Raw genomic sequence first — 19,791 nt, forward strand, 5'->3', positions numbered from 1 at the left:
AACGTGTAACGGAAATTAACATTGACCCACTCAGTTTTGTAACGCGTCTCACGTTACAAAACACATACATTCCTAATCACCCTAACAACTAGCGATTCTGAAAATAGGTTTTGTATTTACATTGAGAGTTCGCGGTCGCCAGGGTGGTCTGGTATGCACACGTGAACAGGTATTGTCTTCTTGCGGTACGTCACATCCGTCCACATGCACCCCGCATGTTACCGGAATAGATACCAAGCTAAACCAGCCGTAAAGGCTGTGATCGTGGCAAGGTTAGTTTCGTGCTGTGTGTTCGTGGGTTTAACCACGTCCGGCTTTGGGTTAGTTTTCGCCTCCGGTTCCGGTTTGTGAGCCGTGACTGACTCGGTATGAGGTAACACAATCTTTGAATGACCCATATTATGTTTTGGGATCGTTTTTATCTCGTTATTTATCGGATTCAGCCCCAGTTTCATATCAGTGGTGGCTTTTTGTAACTTGTTATTATAGCCAGCGATCGAAGTGTTGTTATTTATCACAAGATACGATGGACTCAACCAACAGCCGAGGGCGAAAGCCAGGTCTAGTTTTTGTCTCGCCTGTTGTAAAGCAAACTGATACCGTTGTATACTTTTCGATATACTGTTTTCCACCACCGCGCTTTCAAAGAGTTTCGTGAAGACCTGTTTCGTTTCCTGAGCTGAACCGCTATCACCGACGATTGACGACCGGGTCTGAACTTGCGCGCCTAGAATACAGTAAACAAAGGCTTCAATGCTCTGGTTTATCCTAGACAACCCAGCTTTGGTTAACCCCATTGATTTTTCCGGAAAGAACCACTCATACTGAAACCCAGTTCTAAGGTCTTTCAGGTACTCGATCTCAAAGTGATTCATGTGTTCGTGGTCGCTTTTGGCAGCGTCCCATTCGTCGTGTAATTGATCAATGGTGCCATAAGGCTTATACTTGTCGTTAGAAGATGACAAGCCGTGATAATCATAATTATAAACGTTCCCTAACCCAAGATTTATCGGTCCGAGGAACCGGAAATCGTCACCAGTTCGGAATTCTGTTCTTAGTTTTTGGTAAGCCGCTTCGCTGTAAAAGTTTTTATTCCAACTAAAGAGCCTATCTTTTGGAAGAGGGCATTGTAGCTCGTTTAATAGTCGTCTGATAGTGAAAATGATGTGGAATCTGTAGAACGACCCCACTTGAGAGTCGTCAATCATGTCACGCGTCACACCACATCCAGCAGTCGCGCAAAACATAGCAAAATTTAAGGCTTGACTCCAATAACTGAGGTTCGGGGCGTCGAGCCACCTACTAGCCTCCTTTGCTGTTCTGAATACTAGCAAGCTGTCGGTGAATATGTCCCTAAAAACAAAGTGTGTCTTCACCTTTGGTGTTATAAAAACATTAAAAGAGACGTAATTATTTCTCGTAGGGTTTTCGTCCCACGGCAATATCTTGTACTCTGCACGCGCGTCTAGTCTGTATTGTTTTGGGAACCCAAACAGTTGCTGGATCGTTTCCTTGTATGCTTGTGTGTCGTCAGCGACTAGAAAATCCTGGATATTCTCAGGTTTCCAGCTGTCACCGGGGAAGTGGTATAACGTCTTGACTAGATTCCCATTCTTGTCGAATGGATCGTATTCGTCCCCATTGAAAACGAATTGCACATCGCCATGCTCGTCGGCAGAGAACCTGAAGCGTGAATAGTAAGGGTACCTTTTCACAAATTCTGTAAACTTCATCTTATATGACATATAAGATGTTTTTAAATCAGTCCTTTACGCATCTCAATTCATAGATCCATCCGACGGGAGTTCTCTCGTACAGAAATTTCACCGAGCGGGTCGACTCGCCAGGTCTTTCAAAATCTCTTCTCTTACTGTTTCCCTCAGCTTGGTAATGTTTACGTTTTTTTCGTCCTCTCTTACCGACTTTTGACGGATCTGGAGCTTTAGAGCCTCAAACTTGTCCACCTCGTTCAAGATTAAAGAGAACTCTTCGTCTGATATTTTGTTGTCTTTTAAAGCTTTAGAGACCAGGTCGCGTATGCTATTTACTTTTGCCTTTGCCATCGCCGCTGTTTGGTCGTGCTTGGAGACTTTTTGCGACAGCCGTTTAGAAACCGCCGCACAGCCTACAGACGTAAGACCGAAAACACCGGCCAAAGCACCCAACGGAACTCCGACGACGATACCAAAACCCGACAGAGAAGTCCCCAAACCACTAGACCCAAGAATGACGGATAAGAGTCCTAAGACCACACTTAACTTTGAAAACACGCTCTGCCCTCGTTTATACTTTTTCCTCACGTTCTCGTAATGTTTAACTTCTTGCTCCAAACTTCTCAAAACATCGTGGGTCTTTTGGAGTCTGAAGTTATCACCCGAGGGGCTGACCCCTCGGGGTACGTTCGGGTAGATTGAGTTGTACTCTTCCATAGCTTTATTATGGGGAGAGTTTATTCTTTAAGTGATTTCTAAAATTAGACGTATCGGGTAGAGACCGCGCTCTATTGTGTTTCCGTCACCGCCCTTTATACTAAGACGGAGACTACTCACGTAACCGACTGATGTGGTACTAACCCGTACTGGATCGCTTGGATTGAGGTATATCTTTCCTTCATCAAGCTCTACACTTGCTAGGATTTGTGAGGGCGCCCCTTGTTGGAGGGAGTCAGACGCGTTCACAAGATCGCAGTGGATAAAAATAGCCTCGTGACCTATCATCTTTATCTCGTGGCGAGTGTTTGCTTCCAGCTCCCTGGTCTTGAGTCCTAACAGGCAGGCGAGCGGCTCATTCAACACGACGTTCCGATGAACTTCGAGTGACGAGTCTCTAATAGAGACTGACTTTTCACCAAGACGCATACCCCCATCTATTTGACGTTTTAGCGTCTCGATCGTATACTGCCCCGCGGGGATCCTAAGGATAGTGTTCTCACCGTCGGAGACCGTTCCCTCGCTTGAGAGACTGTTACAACTATTATGAAACGCACATCCTCGCAGCGCGATAAACCGCGGCTTTTCAATAGGGTGTTCTAAATAGATAGTAAAGTCACCAACGTTTCCTTCAATGTAGAGTAATACCATTTGTTATGATTTCCGTCTCCTTTTAAATCGTTCTACGAAGTACAGAACGACAGCGACGATGAGAAGCCATGCGTTTTTAGCTAAAAAGCCAACAACTTCACCTGCCGTTCTAAATATGAAACTAGCTATAGCACCAACCATTCCTGGGAGTATTTCTCCTAATTTTTTGCCTATTGTTTTCAGACCATTTCCAACACCTTTTGCAACACTAGTCAGCCCAGCTTTCAGATTAGAGACAATAACACCGATAACAACGCCCACAGCGGTAACGACAGCAGCGACTGTAAATCCGTATTTCTTAAAAATCGCTTTGACACGATCTTTCAACGACATTCTCTCTTCAAGATTTTCTCTCTCCAATTGATTCTCTTCCAAAGTCTCATCTATGACAGAATTTCTTTCGCTGAGCTCTTCATTTTTACGATCTATAGCTCTTAGTCTTTCTTGGTTAGTTGTTTCACTTCGTTCCTCATTATTTTTTCTCATTTGCTCGGTGTTTCTCTCTTCTTCTTCTCTGAGTGTATTAGCTGTAGCGTCTAGTTCATCGAGTTGAATCTGAATTTGCTTGTACTTTCCGGATCTGATTTTGGTGTCAACACTCTTCCGCACCGTTCTATCCTCATTATACAACCTTTCTGGTCTAGTCCAACCACCTTTTCTCGCAGAATAGAAGGAAATGAATTGTTTCCCTCTTTCATCCGTTGAAATCTGAACTAAATTTTCATCAAGATCTGGATATTTCGATAACAAAAGGTCTACCCTAAGTGCGTCCGTTGAAGAAGAACCCCCCATATTCTGTAACTCCATGTACTCGGGGACAGCCTTCCCAGGGTTTCGTGTTTTCCATAAATCACGCAACCTCCCTATCACGTGGCTTGTAGCTCTACCGAATCTAGTTGAGATCCTTTTAATCCATGGTTCTACTCCCTCATCATCGTTTGGAAGAAGAGAATCATATTCTTCGTCCACGGTAGTATTCAAATCTTCTCTACCTTCTTCTGTTGTGGGATCAAAATCTATATCCATTTCTTATTTTGTTTGAAAATAAGAAATCTTTAAGTCGTGCCGGCTCATATCCACCTACTCGCTACATAGCCAAGAGCTAACATTCCACCTCCAACATATGCCATCTCTCCCATCTTTTGGTTGCTACTTGGTCTGTAGTAATCTGAGAGCTCAGGCTCTTTCAAATCAAAATCTGGATGTGTTTGAGCGTATAGTTTGAAAGCCTGATCGGTCTCCTTATCATTCTGGTCTGCACGAAGTTTATTATTATATTCTTCCTCCAACCAATCCTGGTATTCCTGTCTTTTTTTCTGCCAATCGCCCATTGCTTGTTGATACTTTTCAAGCGCTTTATCGTGTCTTATTTTTTCTTTATCAACATGAGTAGCGTCAGAAGATAAGTATCTCGCTAGGTAACTCCCTCCAACGAATGCCGTCGCATTAAGAATAGCTCCACCAATCATAAATGCTATACTCGCCATTTATTAATCAATCTATAAGATCTTTAAGTCGCCTACAGCGGTTTTGGCAAAATCTTTTGTGTTTCCAGATAATCTTTCAGATACATACTACCAGACAGGACAGCAACCCATTTAGCGTAGTTTGTAACACTTGACGAAGGGTCGCTGATGAATGACTCTTTCATAGCCTTTTTAGCAACATAACCCATACCGGCGGCTAATCCGATGATGACTGCTGAGTCGGTGATCGTTTTCACAAGTTTGTTTTCAGTTGACATGATTTTATTTATTACAGATTCAGATAATCTTTAAATCACAACATTCCTATTTTTGGCGTCGCGTTCGGGAGGATAGCCCCTCGGGCGGCAGGCCTCTCGAAAGTTACAGTCTCGTTGGCGTTGATCTTGGGCGTCTTTTTGTAAAAACGCATATACATATCCAATGCGGTGAGCCCTATTCCGACTAGAGCCAGTACAGTTGTAAACGATAGCTCTGGAATCCAAGCGTCCGAGAGGCTAGCCCCTCGAGCTCCCCCTTGGTGGGGTGCCTCCGCCTGTGTAGTGTCTTCTGAACTCGCCTCCGCCTCGCGTTTCATCTCCCTAGCAAGTGCTTCTCTACACCTCCTATTATATTCGGCAACTCTCTTACCAGAAGCGACTTTTATAGGATCTTTCTCCTTAGCGGCACTCTTCTTCCTGGGGGGAGGGTCCTTTGTGATTTGCTCAACCTCTTGATTTTCGTCAGACATGATTCTTTACTCTGGATAAAGAATCTTTAAATCACATCATGCTCAAGAGTTTGCTCAGTTGTGCTCAAGAGTTTGCTCAGTTGTGCTCAAGAGTTTACTCAGTTGTGCTCAGGTGTGCTCAAGAGCTTGCTTAGGTGTGCTCAGGTGTGCTCAAGAGTTTGCTCAGTTGTGCTTGAAACTTCTTGAAGTTTGTTGGAAGTCTCCTGTGAAGGTGTTAGTTTAACATGCTTAGCGACCCGAAAGAGGGCACTAGCAAGTGCTACCATCCTTCCTCCCTTCAATACCAAGAGACCTGCAAAGTTTGACAATTCGCGTTTAACCAACTCGTCGTTCTGTAAGTCTTTGCTAAGCGCTTCGGTGTCATCTACAGGAACCACGTAGGAAATGACTTGAGACAGTACTTGAAGTGCTGATTCTACTAATCCATCAGTAACTTGCTTGCCTAAGACAGTCTGGTAGCGAACAAAGTACTTTTCGACGTCTCTCGCCGAGAGCTTCTTGATATCACCAAGACTCATACCAACACCAAGAAATTCCTTCGTAGTCCCAAGAGATGCGAGAATAGCCAGCGATTCTCGTTTGACTTCAACATCATCTTCGGGAGGCGCACCCCTCGAGCTCCCCTTAGACTCAGGTTCCTCTTCCATATAATCTTCAATGCTTGCCATCTTATTTTGTAAGTAGACCAAGATGTTTTTAAACCACTTCGAGGGGCTGGCCCCTAGAGCTCTCACCGCGTGGCAGGAATCTCCAAATAACGTTGGAATGGATGTCGTAGGCAGAAACAGAGTCTGGAATACTTTTCAGTTTTCAGCAGTTCTACGAACTTTTTACGAGTCTCGGCGTCTAAGTCACCCCCATAATCTTCAAACAGTGTTTTGGTACCGATTTGAGATGGATTATGGAATGTAACCACGCAGGCGACGTTATCACGGAAGGGCTTTGCTATGGATGTTAATTGTTGCGTCAATACCCACACTGATAACCCATCGTGTCTCCCTGAGAACGCTAGATCGATAAACTTGTTCGAGCGTTGCTTTAGATCTTTCGATACAGCACAGTCATCCAAAACGAGTAACGTATTTGTACCAGAAAACAGCACCGCACAATCTGTTAGTAACTCGTTAATCTCATCGGTGTTACTAGAATCCGGTGATAATACCAAGAAACGTTTATCCCCGTGAGCAAATCCACGATAGGACTTATTTTTCGCATAAGTCGGACAAATCAACACAATGTATTCAAACACATGCCGGAACGGCCCTCGAAGCTGTTCCGTGAGGTACTTTGTCTTCCCACAATTAGTAGGTCCTGTGATAATACAATGAAAAGGAACTTTTTCCCGTAATTCTTCCATTCTTTTTGTATTATCACACAAGTCTTTTTTAATACATGATTGCTCTCAAATCCGAGTTCATAACCTCCATCAACGCGTCGGCTACTACAAACATGTAGCAGGTGATGTTTCCCGTTCCTCCAACTTTTCGTTTCATCTCGAGTTTTACTCCGTCCCGCGTGTTGTTCAAGACCAGACCTCCTCCGTGAATGCTGTTATCTGGATGTGCCCTCAAGTCGACCCACAGAGCAAACTTGTTATTAGCGTAAAAATCCTTTTGCTTAACACCCTCTCTACCGAAACGTTTCTTTACCGACTCCCAGAGGTCCGGCGGTGTCATCCCCTTGGAGTAGAGACGGTTTGGCATGCCATCCACATTAATGTTGATCGATGTGATACTTGGATTGACAAACTTTTCGGAATCCCTTGCTCCTCCTGTGTAGCTCTCTGTGAACAGACACAATATCCCTGTCATTGACCTCCTCGGCAGATTAATGTGCTCGTTTATGACACCATCATTAGGTTTGGAAATGGTGAACGTTTTGTGGAGAATGACGTTCTCGTAAAAGAATCCTCTACCAACCTGATAAGCCGACAACGCCTCACAAGCCAAGTATTCACTTGAGATGCAAGCATATTCCAACTCAAGGTTTGTGATTGTGTACGTTGGAGTCTTGACCGTGTCAGCATAAACAACGACGTCGGAAACTGGGGCTAGAGTTATTTCAAAGATTAGCGGATGAGGTAACGCCTTTGGATAAAAGACCCCATGCTCGCCGAGAATAGGATGGTCGAGTGGAATGCAGTACTTGGTGTTGTGAACTGCTGCAAGAGCTACTTCCTTAGCATCTGATGTCGCTTTGTCACCTGCATTTGTCCTGAGCTTCCTCATGTTTTCAGAGGAGATACCTTGTTTTATTCTATCCTCACGATCTTCAGCTTGTAAGTATAAGTCGTGATAGGTTTGGAAGAGATCGTATCTTTGAGTATCCTGTAGTGTTTCTCCACCGAAAAGAATCTTGAGCCTTGACACTAGGTTCCGGCCAACGTTGTTGACGAGAGTATTATTCGCGTGTCCTGTGACGTTTAAGTCAAATAGTAAGGATACACTACCTGGAACAATCACTACATTTTCAGCAAGTTTAGGAATATTTATATAGAGGGTTTCTCCAGGACTTGCCGATGAGGGATTGAATGTAATCCGATTCAGCGACGATTCCGCTTTCAGGCCGAAGGGTTCCCGTGGGATCCTGTTTGGGTTAATTTTTTCTGATATCGCTTGTGCCATCTTTTATTTTAAGAAAAGAGAGATAATCTTTAAATGAGTAACGAAAGCAGGTTATCAAAAATATACTATTCCACCGATGGATACTGGAAAGGGTATTCAGCTATTTATAAGTTAGCTAGTGTCGCTAAAGTCAGTGAAGCCGAGGCTAAGAGGTGGCTTGAAAAACAGGCGTTGTGGCAGATCTATCTCCCAGCTCCAAAGTATGTCCCCAGACCGCGTTGGACTGTGAATAAACCTAATCAGATTCACCAAGCCGATCTGTTGTTTATGCCCCACGATAACGTAGGCAGAAAAACCTACCGTTACGCGTTGGTCGTGATTGATATTGCCTCGAGATATAAAGATGCAGAAGCACTGACTACCAAGGATTCGAGTGGAATTGCTAAAGGGTTTGAAAAGATATACTCCAGAAAACTTAAATGGCCTCATACGGTGATTGTCGATCCGGGGACAGAATTTAGGGGAGAGGTAACGAAGATTATGAAAAAGAAGGGGGTTACCATCCAGCGAAGCGAAGCTGGGAACCATCGCGCACAGGCTTTTGTCGAACGCGCCAATAGAACACTGGCGGAGAGGTTGTTTTCTCATCAGTATGCTCAAGAAATGATTAGCGATGATCGGTCCAGAGTTTGGGTGAAACGATTGCCAGATGTTTTGAAGACTCTGAATAGTCAACCCATAAGAATTACTGGCAAAGAGCCTGTAAAATCTATTGGTTTGAAAGAGGTTGATATTGATCCTCCAACGTATAAGCGGCCTGTTGGACTTGACGAAGTTAGACTACCACCAGGGGTTAGAGTTAGATATCTATTAGCTCCTGGAGAAGAGGAAGGAGGTGAACGCAGACGAGCCACAGACCCTATTTGGAGTTTAAAAGTGTTTGATCTATCACGCAGTGTTGTTTTAGTTGGACAGCCTGTGTTGTACTACCTCTCCGAAGGCGCTCCAAGGAGGTCGTTCGTTAGGGAAGAACTTCAAGTCGTCCCTGAAGATACTGAGCCACCACCTAATAGCGTTCTGAAATGACCGTGAGCGAAGGTGTGAATACCATCATCACAGATGATTCGCTTGTCATCCTCATGAGATAGAGCGACCTTGTTCACCGTTTCAGTGTAAACATCATGCTTATGACTTCTGATGACATTCATAAGTCTCATCTGAGGTTTCTTACCAAATAAGCAATCCTTGTAGTCATCGAAACCGATGCTCTTCTTGACGACTGCTCTCTTGACGCCCTTGCATTTCTTTTCTTCTTTACCTTCATCCATCTTGTACGAGTAAAGTTTGGCCCTCAGTCCTACAAATTCTGTAATTTGCTGGCCCCCAGCCTCATCTTTAAACATTCCTATGACTTTCTTGTTCACACCCACCTCAATACCAGATGGGTGACCCTTCGGAAAGTTGCTGGTGTCAAACATGGACCTCACATCCCCGCTGATGTCCTCGTAAAAGTCTTTCGTCTCGATCTCATACATCAGGCTGTCAGTATCAGTGAATAAGAGCTTTGCATCCTCACCGTACTTGGACTTGACGAAGTTGTAGTGGAAATCGTACATGAGCGTCTTACTCAGGTCCAGAATGGACATGCCCAAGTAGACAGGCTTGTTGAAGATCAGCTTTGTCTTCTTCATGTGGATGGCGGCTAGATTCTCGCAAAAGATGGTGCGATGTTGATAGTTCGGCTTTGATATGAGCTTCTTGGCCTGCTTCTCGTCCGTCACCAACCGAATGTCCACCCTGTTCCTAATGTTCTCCATAGTCTTACCAAAGACGGAGTTGTTCATTAACTTGAAAAAATCTTTCTCAAAATCGTTTGTCGCTTTGGCTCTCAGATCGGTGTTCAAGTCAATGTAGGGCCCAAGCCAAGCAGACTCCTCAAAAGTGACACCCCTGTGAATCTTGGTGACTTTTAGCCCAAAACTCACATAAAGTCTCAGAGTCTCATGGTGGATAACGTACTTTGTCTTGTCGTTAAGGTTTGGGACCAACTTGTCCACATTGCCTAGCCCGATAGATTCCGGGGCTAGTGGGTAATCGTTGTGTAAATCATGTAGGTGGTGAGGGTACTCCAAGTCAACCTCCAGAATGCATGGGCGGTCTCTCCAACCTGACAGCTCTTGGTCACCCATCCACCTGAAACCGTGAGTCGGTAAAGGGTTGCTCATCGCCCAGCCATACAAATTGTTAGCATCAAGGTAGGTGATATATTTTGTGGGTAGGTCAGGGTCATACTCCTTCATGTAAGGGTTATTCGCCTCCCCATGTCTGTTGCTTATCATGGAGACACCCCCACGGATGCCCTTCTCAATCATGAGCAACATGTCATAGTCCGTTAGAAGCTCTAGCCTCACCTTGGTGGTCTTCAACGCTGCATCCCAAGCCAACCCTGGCGCTGTGTAGTACCAAGCGGGGTCCAGACCGTAATTCTTGAGACAAACGTCCCTAAAGTTCTCGAAAACGTCAGCTAAAAGCAACACATCCGACTCTAGGTACAGATTGTGGTAATCCCTCATGGTTCCCATCCTAAAGACCTCCCACACTCTCCGCGCGTGTAGGTGATCCTCCTCCGATATGTCGGTGTCGTTGAGTTTGGAGTGGAATGCCTCTCTCTGTGGGAGCTGTGTTGCGTCGAGCTTGCTAAAGCCGTCGAACCAGTCGTAAGGGAAAACACCCTTCCTCAACAACAGCTGGAGCTCCTCCCCCTCATAGTACTCCGCCAGGTTTTTGAAGCACTCCCTTGATATATTACCCACTAGACTGTCGAGACTGGCCGACATAAACCTGAAACTGTCGATAAATCTGATATCACGTTTAACATCAATCTTGTTGCCCTCCTTGTTCGTGAAACTGTCGACTACAATCTGTTTTGTGAAAGAAATATACTTTTCCTCGTTATTAGGTATACAGTTTATTTTACCTTCCGATGTACCAAGGTTCTTGATAAATAGATGGCTGTCGTACCCAGACAGATTGTGAAAGATAACAGGAAAGAACTTTGGAATTTTGTGATCTAAGTTGCATGCGTTGTGAGCAGCACCTCTGTACTTTCCGGTGAGGTGGCAATGGTCCAAAACCTTGTCTTCCCCTAATTCACCCTCACAGATGTGGCAGTGAGTGGCGTCGTTATAGGCGATTTTGTCCTTCGGAGTCATTTTCACCTTCTTAGGGAACCTGAACTTATCGTAAATTTTCTTAATGTCTGACTCCAAAGACTCTACGAAAAGCTGTGGGATATCTTCGTCTGGAGATTCAGCTGTGTATCGTACAAGCTCGGGTGGGGATATATCTCCGTCGAAACACTTGATGAGATAGCAGAAACCAGACGGTTTGTGCTTCTGGTATTGCTTAGTGAAGCTTTTACTCCCATCTGGGGAGCATGTGTCTATATTCTCTGTGAAGCTCTCAAAGTCGGCATAGACAACAAAGGGGACACGCATTTTTCTGTTGTAGTTTTTGAATTTAATGTGGGGTAGATTTCCATCCTTATCTATCTTAGGCATCTCTATTCCAACCGCTTCATGATTGCCGCAGCATTCAGAATGTTTTTCTAATGATTGTTTGCACCGAAACGAGTTCAGACATCTACAGCATAAAAAACGAGTATGATGAAACTCATCAATTTGAGTAGATAATAATCTCATCATATTCTTTATCCAGCAGTAATGATTCGTCTCATCATCCGAGATGAGAAGTAAGTTGATCGCATTATCTGGATCCTTCTCACTGATTCTCAATGGATATATTTTGGTTTCGTATCCAAACACATTAACCGTATACTGGTTCTGTTTCTCGAACTTGTCAATCTGTTTTAGTGAGACGGGGAACTCTATCCCTGACCAGTCGAATTTCTCAGAGTTCTCTATCATTTGTTTACTGAACCTTTGAGGATCTTTCTCCCTAGGATACACAGCAGAGGTTACTGCCCACTTGAAACATTCGTGATCATTCTCGTTCTTAACATTGATGATCGCCTTCTTAGACGCTAGTTTCGGCGGCAGCGGAATATAGGAAGACCCAGAAAGCGGTTCAAAGGGATCTATGTTGATGTCAAAGTATTCCACTTGGTCAAACTGCCATCCGGAGCCTTGCTTCTGGAACAGCTCAACTAATCCGAGTAAATAATTTGTCATCGTATCAAACAAATCAGAGAGATCAGTCGACTCTGTCACAATCTCGGGCTTTTCTGTATGAAAATATCCCAGTTCTTCTTCGATCTGAGCTGTAGCCGGATCCTCTTTTATAAACCCGCAAGTAAAGATAAACTTCACTTTGATAGGCTTTTTTTGTTGACTGATGAGCTCTAAGACTTTCGGTTTGATTCTGGCGATGAATGTCTTGGGGTCGTAACCTCTCTGCCCGGCTATTCCGTGGGTTTTAAGATACCCCTTCAACGCCGTCTGTTGTTCCTTTGGTGTGAAGCGATCTTCCACCTCCTCGTGTAGACGTTTAATCCTCTCCTTCAGACGTTCGACCCGTTTATCTGCAGCCTCTTTGACGGTCTTTTTGATGGGCTCAGGGACATAAGATAGTATCCAATCCGCAAACTTGTCTAACTCGCTCTTGATCAAGTTGGCCGCCCTGTTTGCAAAATGCTTGAGTGGTTGAACGCGGGGACTCCGTGGGGGTTGGGAGGGTTTTAGAATAGGGACATTAATCTCAGGTATCGGGCCGTCGAGAATACTCTCCGACGTGTTGGACGGGGTAATGCGGGGTGGTCGTGGCAGCCCTTTGACAAGTTTGGGTAAAGGAACCCGCCGGGGTGGTGGTGGTGGTGACGTGCTGGTCAGCGCCCCGACGAGCTCGTCTCTCCGCATCCAGTAATATCTTGGGATACCCCGCTCCTTGGCGAGGGCTTTCAGATCTTTCACCCTCAGGTTCTCCATTCCCATCAAACCAGCCATGTCTTTAAACCACTTTTCAAAGGCTTTTTTAGATGTGAAGCTGAGAGGCTAGCCCCCTCGAGCTCCCCCTAGATGCGACACGTGACAAAGTGATTGACAGGTTTTCGACAAAGTGATTGACAGGTGGGCTTGGTCGTGCAAGAGATCTCTGGCAAACTCGCGCATGCGCAGGTCGCGAGGCTTGGCGGAGGTGCGCGGAGACTTTTGCGCCACTTTTGGAATGAAATTTGGGGAGATCAAAAAGTTGCGCCAGCTGCGCCAAAACCCTACTACTACTGGCAACAGACCACCGATACGTTCGCGTTCAGTTTTAAATAAAATAGTACATTCAAGAAGAGACTTCCTTTGCTGGTTTCCCCGAGTTACCTAGGATGGACTTCCAAAAATCAAAAATAAGAAAACAATATGGCTTCGCTCTTGCTTCCTAGTGATACCCAACCCCTTGACACGGTCTCTCTTAAAAGGATCGTTTCGCGTCGTGAAATTATTTCGCTATTTTATGAATCGTACAGTTCTTTTTTCTTTGTAAATAATTTACGTTTTGCATACTACTCAGGTGTTAGAACGCTCTCGTGTGATTTCGAGCGGGGATATTTCTGCGGATGGAGAAATCCAAAGAATAGTTCCCTGAACCAGTGGCTACCTCTACCGGATTACAGTAAGAGAATTACCTTCTATCTATCCCCGACATTCTTCCTCTTCCTCTCCATTTTAGCCCAATCCCCCATCTTCTTTGTCCCCTTCCTCTTTTCTTATCCCTTCTTCACATTTTCCTCTCCCTCCTACTCCCCATTCTTACCATTTTTCCTCCTCCCCATTTCCTCGCCCTTCTTCTTTCTCTTTTTCCTCTCCAACCCCCCCCCCCCCCCTTTTATTTTTTCTTATTACTTCTCTTCACGAAATACACACACAAAGACCACCAAATCGAGACTAGCTGTGCTGGTATGCTCGTTACACTTTTCTTTCTAAAATGATTTTCTTTAATGTTTATTCTTTCAGGCAAGTATACTAACAATGTTATGTTTTGTTCCTGTGTAGATAACCATGCCGTTTGTCTCAAATCTAGCCCGAATTACAGTCCTGAAGACAGAATTAGTATTCCTCTTGAATATCCAAACTTCATCGGCCGTGGCGAACTCATAATGTCTTACTACATGTTTGCATTTGATGGGAATTGTACCCTGAATGTTAAGGTCGGAAATAAAACTGTGTTTTCACGTACATGGATATTCCCTTCATTGATTTCAATGACCCTCCGTGCGATATGGTATATGGAACCAGCAGTGATTGATGCCAAAAATGAAACGGTAGGATAAGTTGAATGATACTTTTAATTAAAAATATTTGCTTACTCGTCAATAGATCGTAGTATTTGCGTCTTAAATGAAAACACATCCCAATATTCAAACACAATAAAAGGAACAGTGTCACTCAATTGTCCGTTCAGGTAAATGGAGTTGCCATTGTTACGACGTTAGCCCGCTAAATGTTTTGAGTAAGACTACTTTTTAGATGTCATTTTCAACAGGTTTTGTCGCTGATTGTAGGCCTCATGCTAATGCGCCATCACTCTATCGTCAAATAAGCATTAGGGAAATAAAATATGAGATTTTTAACATCTACGTAAACTCCCGAGTATGTTCAGCTACTGTACCTTGTTATAGTAATACGCATTCTGTGCTTTACATGGTACAGGTCACTATCGAGTATGTGCACAGCTACTTGTTATAGTAATACGCCTTCTGTGCTTTACATGGTACAGGTCACTATCGAGTTTATGCAGCTACTGTAACATGTATTAGTAATACGCCTTCTGTGCTTTACATTGATGGTACAGGTACTATCGAGTATGTGCAGCTACTGTAAATTGTATTAGTAATACGCCTTTTGTGCTTTACATAGGTCACTATCGAGGGTGTGATTCCTGACAAGAGCTATGCTCTGATCACTGTGGATGACCTGACCTTTATAGAGAAATATGGTATGTATTGCATTAGAAGAAATCGTTGTCATCATCATCATCATCATCATCATCATCATCACAACCGTCATCATCAACAGCATCACCATCATCATAATCATCATCACCACCATCATCATCATCTTCATCATTACACCACCATCACACCATCATCTTCATCATCACCATCATTATAATAATCATAAATCTACTCTACATTGCTTCGTTTTCTCACTGTGATAATTTTATCACAATTTAACTACTATTATCGACTAAATTTGGTGGTTCATAGTGTATTAGCTGCTCTATTGTTCAATTATGTCACTTCTCTTGCAGTCGCAGAATGCCCAGCTCTTAAAGCACCCCTAAAAGGGTCGATGAGTTGCACAAATGGTAACGCATGGCTTAGCAGGTGCAGGCTTAAATGTGAAAGGCTTTTTTCAGATAGAGTTTGTCTCAGACATGGGGTCTGGTCTGGAATGGAAATCACATGTGAGGGTAAGTGAGTGAAATTGTAATATTCCAGAAAAATCCTCTGCCCCCATCATTCCACTTCCCGCAACCCGCATAACGTTGCTTGAATGACTATAATATTACTTATCTTTCTGACTTCCCCATTCCTTTCCTTCCTTTTAGAACCCCGTGTTAGGTTGCGTTATAACACAGTGGAACTGTTCTTAGCGGGTAGATGGGGCAAAGTTTGCCACTCGACGTATACCTTGAACACGCCACAGCACTTTGCCCAAGTGGTTTGCCGATCCTTAGGCTTTGATGGGAAGGCGATCCCTACAAAAGCCCCATACATTTCTTTTCTACAAGACGGCTGGTACTACACTGGCGAGTGTAACGGGACAGAGAAGTCGCTTATTGATTGCGCATATTGGAGGTTTGAGACAATGGCTTGCAAGCACCAAGTCATAGCTGCTGTCATTTGCAATAATAGAACGTCATGTGAGTATCGTATCTCCCGTGTGTTATTTTTAGGGGGGGGGGGGGGGGTTGGGGTGGGGAGGGAGTGATAAATATATTTTTACCGCGATTTTCAGTAGTACCGCTATCAGGCGTTTATCGATTAAATTCGATTTTATTGCAGCTTTTCATGTTAAATTCTTTGATTGGTTTGCTATCGCAATGGACTTGAAATAGTGTCAATGTGTTGGCTAATAAAAAAAAAGTGCGGAGTTCCGCGGAATATAACCCGGGTATTCCTTGGTGTCACGGAGAGCTTTGTGGGAAAATATTTTCCCGCAAAGGATGACGGTCTAGCCTAAGCGAACTGCGGTTTGCAAAGTTGTCTGTTTACAAGTTTGTCTGTTGTGTTTCCTCCGAATTCGAGATCGCGTAATTCGAGATAGAAAAAGAAGGATTTGCAAAAACACAAACTGGATCAAAAGCAAATTGAGGGGTCAAATCGCTAAACAGTACTTTTAAAATTGTAAACGGCGAGAATAAAATCGCAAACGACTGATTCGAAAAGCTAAACAGACATAAAAGTTTTGAAATCGGGCAAATTAAAAGCAAAAACGGATCATAAGCAAATCAGAAGAAATAAAATCGCGAAACGGTACTTTTAAAATTGCAAACGGCGAGAATTAAATCGCAAACGACTGATTCAAAAAGCTAAACAGACAGAAAAGTTTTGCAATCGGGCAAATCAAAAGCACAAACGGACAGAAAGCAAATTAGAAGAAATTAAATCGCTAAACGGTACTTTCAAAATCGCAAACGGTGAAAATAAAATCGCAAACGACTGATTCGAAAAGCTAAACAAATTAAAAAGTTTTGCAATCGGGCAAATTAAAAACACAGACGGATCATATAAAAAAAAACAAAGCAAATTAGAAGAAATAAAATCGCAAAATAGCACTTTTAAAATCGCAAACGGTGGAAATAAAAACGGAAATTACATAAATCGCACAAAAAAACTCTAAACAGCACTTTTAAATTTGCAAACGGCGAAAAGTAAAAACGTAAATGGAAGAAATAAAAACAAAAAGCAAACAAAGCAAAAACAGAAACACTTTCGTGGCCCTTCTTTGCTTCCGTAAAATAATCATCGACTGAATTGGCGAATTTTAAAAGTGATGCTAGTTTTTATTGGATTTTATTGAATCAAAGGAAGTATATAAAACTTTAAAGATGTTATCTCAAAAAGTTTACATGATTTGTCGTCCAATATTCTATGCAACGAAAACAATAGCAAAGAAATGGCTGTCTTTGGAACTTGATATTTACAAATCAACTACTGGAAGGTTGTACTGCTAATAAGAATTCAACATCTCCATTGTGTTTGTGTACCTTATTTATTGGCATTTACGCAATACTCGGTCAACTAATGACATGACTTCATTATATCATAGGTCCTGGTAACTGCACTTGTTCACAATCGAAGGTTGATCAAGGACCCGATATTGAATTTGTGTCGTGTCGGGCAGAGGAAATTCCGGCTGGTTTCCCGAAGAATATCCCTCCTTCCACAATTTCTCTGTAATTATTGACTAGTTCATATTCTTCATAAGTTTCTCGCGTTCTTGACATTTTTTGTCTTGATTATATATTTGGTGTCTTTATCATCCACAGTGATACCTTTGGTGTCAACTTTAGCTCTTTAAACGCGGATACTTTCAGATTATCTAGCACTTCCCTCGCTACTTATCCCAAACTTCAGAAAATGTAAGGATTGAAATAATGGTTTGTTTGTTGTACATGTGAATCTGAATTATATACAGTTTTTGAAATCATAATATTCTTGCTGTTGTCTACCAGATCGCTATCGGGGGCTAGTATTACCAGAGTCCCTAATGGAACCTTCCGTGATTTTCCTTATCTTTTTATAATGTAAGTAATCATTATCATAATCAATTAAATAGCCTGATTGTGATCCTACGAAATATATACCGTGATTTGTCTAAAATATCATTATGATCATCATCACCATCATCATCATCATCATCATCATTATTATGTATTATTATGATACTTGACAGTTTTAGGCCCACTCAGCTTCTTGAAAAAAAAATTCAGCATGAAAGTATAGTGACCTTTTTTTTTTTTTCAGAGAACTTCCCTGGAACAGAATCGACAGTCTTTCGGCCATTGAGGTCGGCGCACTGCCTGCATCGAAGTGAGATAGTTATAAGCTATAGCATGGCACGAGAGGAAATTAGTTATTAAACCCTGTGCAAATGAGAAGTAAATGAGAGTAAAATGGTGGAGTTATATCCATCACACAATTTATTCGGTGTACCGTTCTGAGACCGCTGACCACTGGGATTCCATTCTCAACCTAGCCGCTATGTGGTCCCAGTGGTCATAAGGGCCATTAAATCCAATTAATTTAAAAATCCATCTTTAAATAAAACGGGATAATTGAATAAATTGAAAACTGTCGTGCATCAGTCCATCGAGGACCTTTCCCGAAGGTCGGCATATAGCCACTGCGTTATTTCAATATTCTTCACCTTTCAGCTCCAGCGGCGCTAATTCGAGAAGGGGTACGAGATGGTGTGCTTATTCGTGTAACTGGGCGCTAAAATATACTAATATACTTCACGGGATTGAAACCTGAATCATCCCTTGCAGGTTTCTTATTTTGCATGTGGGATACAACACGATCAGTAAAATAACAGCTGCGGATACAAAAGGCATCGAAAATGCGAATATGGTGTAAGTACTTTTCTTTTTATTCTCTTGTGCTATAATCAAGCCCTTGGCCTCCATCCTCTTTTAAGATTTTAATTTTTCAGTTAATTTTTCAGAACAATCAATGACAACAAGATAGAATTCATCGAAAGCGGTGCTTTTGGAAGATTGAACAATCTAATATTCTTGTAAGTATGATTATTGCTGATTATTTGTACTTTTGTCAAAGCACTAATATCAGTCCCTCTTTGTATACTTTGTGTCCGGCTATTGATCTCTTTAAAAAATAGATGTTAGATTGTTAAAGTACTGGTTGTTTTCTCTGGAAGGAATCTTTCTTCGAATCGGCTTGTGCATCTAGAAAAGAATTCTCTACCAGTATCTCTTACAGCTGTGTAAGTTGACGCATGCAAATCTTATATAATCCTTATCAATAAAATTTTCAATACAAATAATTAAATCCAGAGTATTGCACATTGAGTGAAGCTCCGCCTTCACCCTTTCTCAACCCCACGGCTAGGCTGGTTTGTATACGCTCTTTTTATATAAGAACCTTTTTTATAAGAACGTCTAGCCTGAAATTTCACTAAATTTTAATAACATGCTAAGAACATGCCGAGGCTCAGATAGCAGAAAAAAATTTCATTTTTAATCCTGATGCGTTCTAAAATGCAGAATCAAATAGTAACAACTTTATATTGCTATTGATCATTAGTGCCATTCTCTTCCTAATAATTCAGTGGGTATTATATTCTTTTATACACTAAAATTTAAGAACAGCCTTGAAATGCTCCAAAAACAAAAAATGCCCAGCCTCAACTGAAAATTAGACGTTCTTATAAAAAAAGAGTGTTTCGCACTCAGTCTTAGCTAATCGCAGCCGATAGCAAAGTGGTATTCCAATGATAACAAAAATTTAAGAACAGCCTTGAAATGCTCCAAAAATAAAAACGGCTCAACCTCAACTGAAAATTAGACGTTCTTATAAAAAAAGAGTGTTTCGCACTCAGTCTCAGCTAATCGCAGCCGATAGCAAAGTGGTATTCCAATGATAACACACGATCGCACTCGAGTGCGATCATATGGAAACCATACATAAGACACCCCTACCCCCCAAATACAGATTATAAAAGGAGTAAAAATGATCAACTCTTTATTGATCAGGAACAAAACTGATAAATATAGACAACACACTATACTTTAAAAACTGCCTTTTTACTTTTCAGAGATATAAATCACAATCAACTCCAAGAAGTGTCATATGATGCATTTGGAACACTCACGAACCTCACAATTTTGTAAGTAAGGCAGAAACATGAAAACGCACCACGGGTGGATCGAGCTTTTCGCTTAAGGGGGGGGGGGGTTGG

At 42.5% G+C, this 19,791-nt stretch overlaps 1 protein-coding gene across 1 annotated transcript in view; it reads left to right on the plus strand.

Moving 5' to 3' along the window:
* Window positions 1-19,791, plus strand: part of LOC5520597 — a 33,464-nt gene that overhangs the window by 4,691 nt on the left and 8,982 nt on the right. Inside the window, exons 2-14 of the mRNA XM_032365696.2 lie at window positions 13,376-13,477; window positions 13,858-14,126; window positions 14,722-14,800; window positions 15,116-15,277; window positions 15,416-15,730; window positions 17,140-17,266; window positions 17,360-17,452; window positions 17,546-17,617; window positions 17,838-17,903; window positions 18,362-18,445; window positions 18,538-18,609; window positions 18,751-18,816; window positions 19,648-19,719. Coding sequence (XP_032221587.2) covers window positions 13,376-13,477; window positions 13,858-14,126; window positions 14,722-14,800; window positions 15,116-15,277; window positions 15,416-15,730; window positions 17,140-17,266; window positions 17,360-17,452; window positions 17,546-17,617; window positions 17,838-17,903; window positions 18,362-18,445; window positions 18,538-18,609; window positions 18,751-18,816; window positions 19,648-19,719 — 1,579 coding nt within the window. The remainder of the gene's footprint in view (window positions 1-13,375; window positions 13,478-13,857; window positions 14,127-14,721; window positions 14,801-15,115; window positions 15,278-15,415; window positions 15,731-17,139; window positions 17,267-17,359; window positions 17,453-17,545; window positions 17,618-17,837; window positions 17,904-18,361; window positions 18,446-18,537; window positions 18,610-18,750; window positions 18,817-19,647; window positions 19,720-19,791) is intronic.

The sequence above is a fragment of the Nematostella vectensis genome, chromosome 1 (genome assembly GCF_932526225.1).
Source record: "Nematostella vectensis chromosome 1, jaNemVect1.1, whole genome shotgun sequence".
Lineage (NCBI taxonomy): Eukaryota > Metazoa > Cnidaria > Anthozoa > Actiniaria > Edwardsiidae > Nematostella > Nematostella vectensis.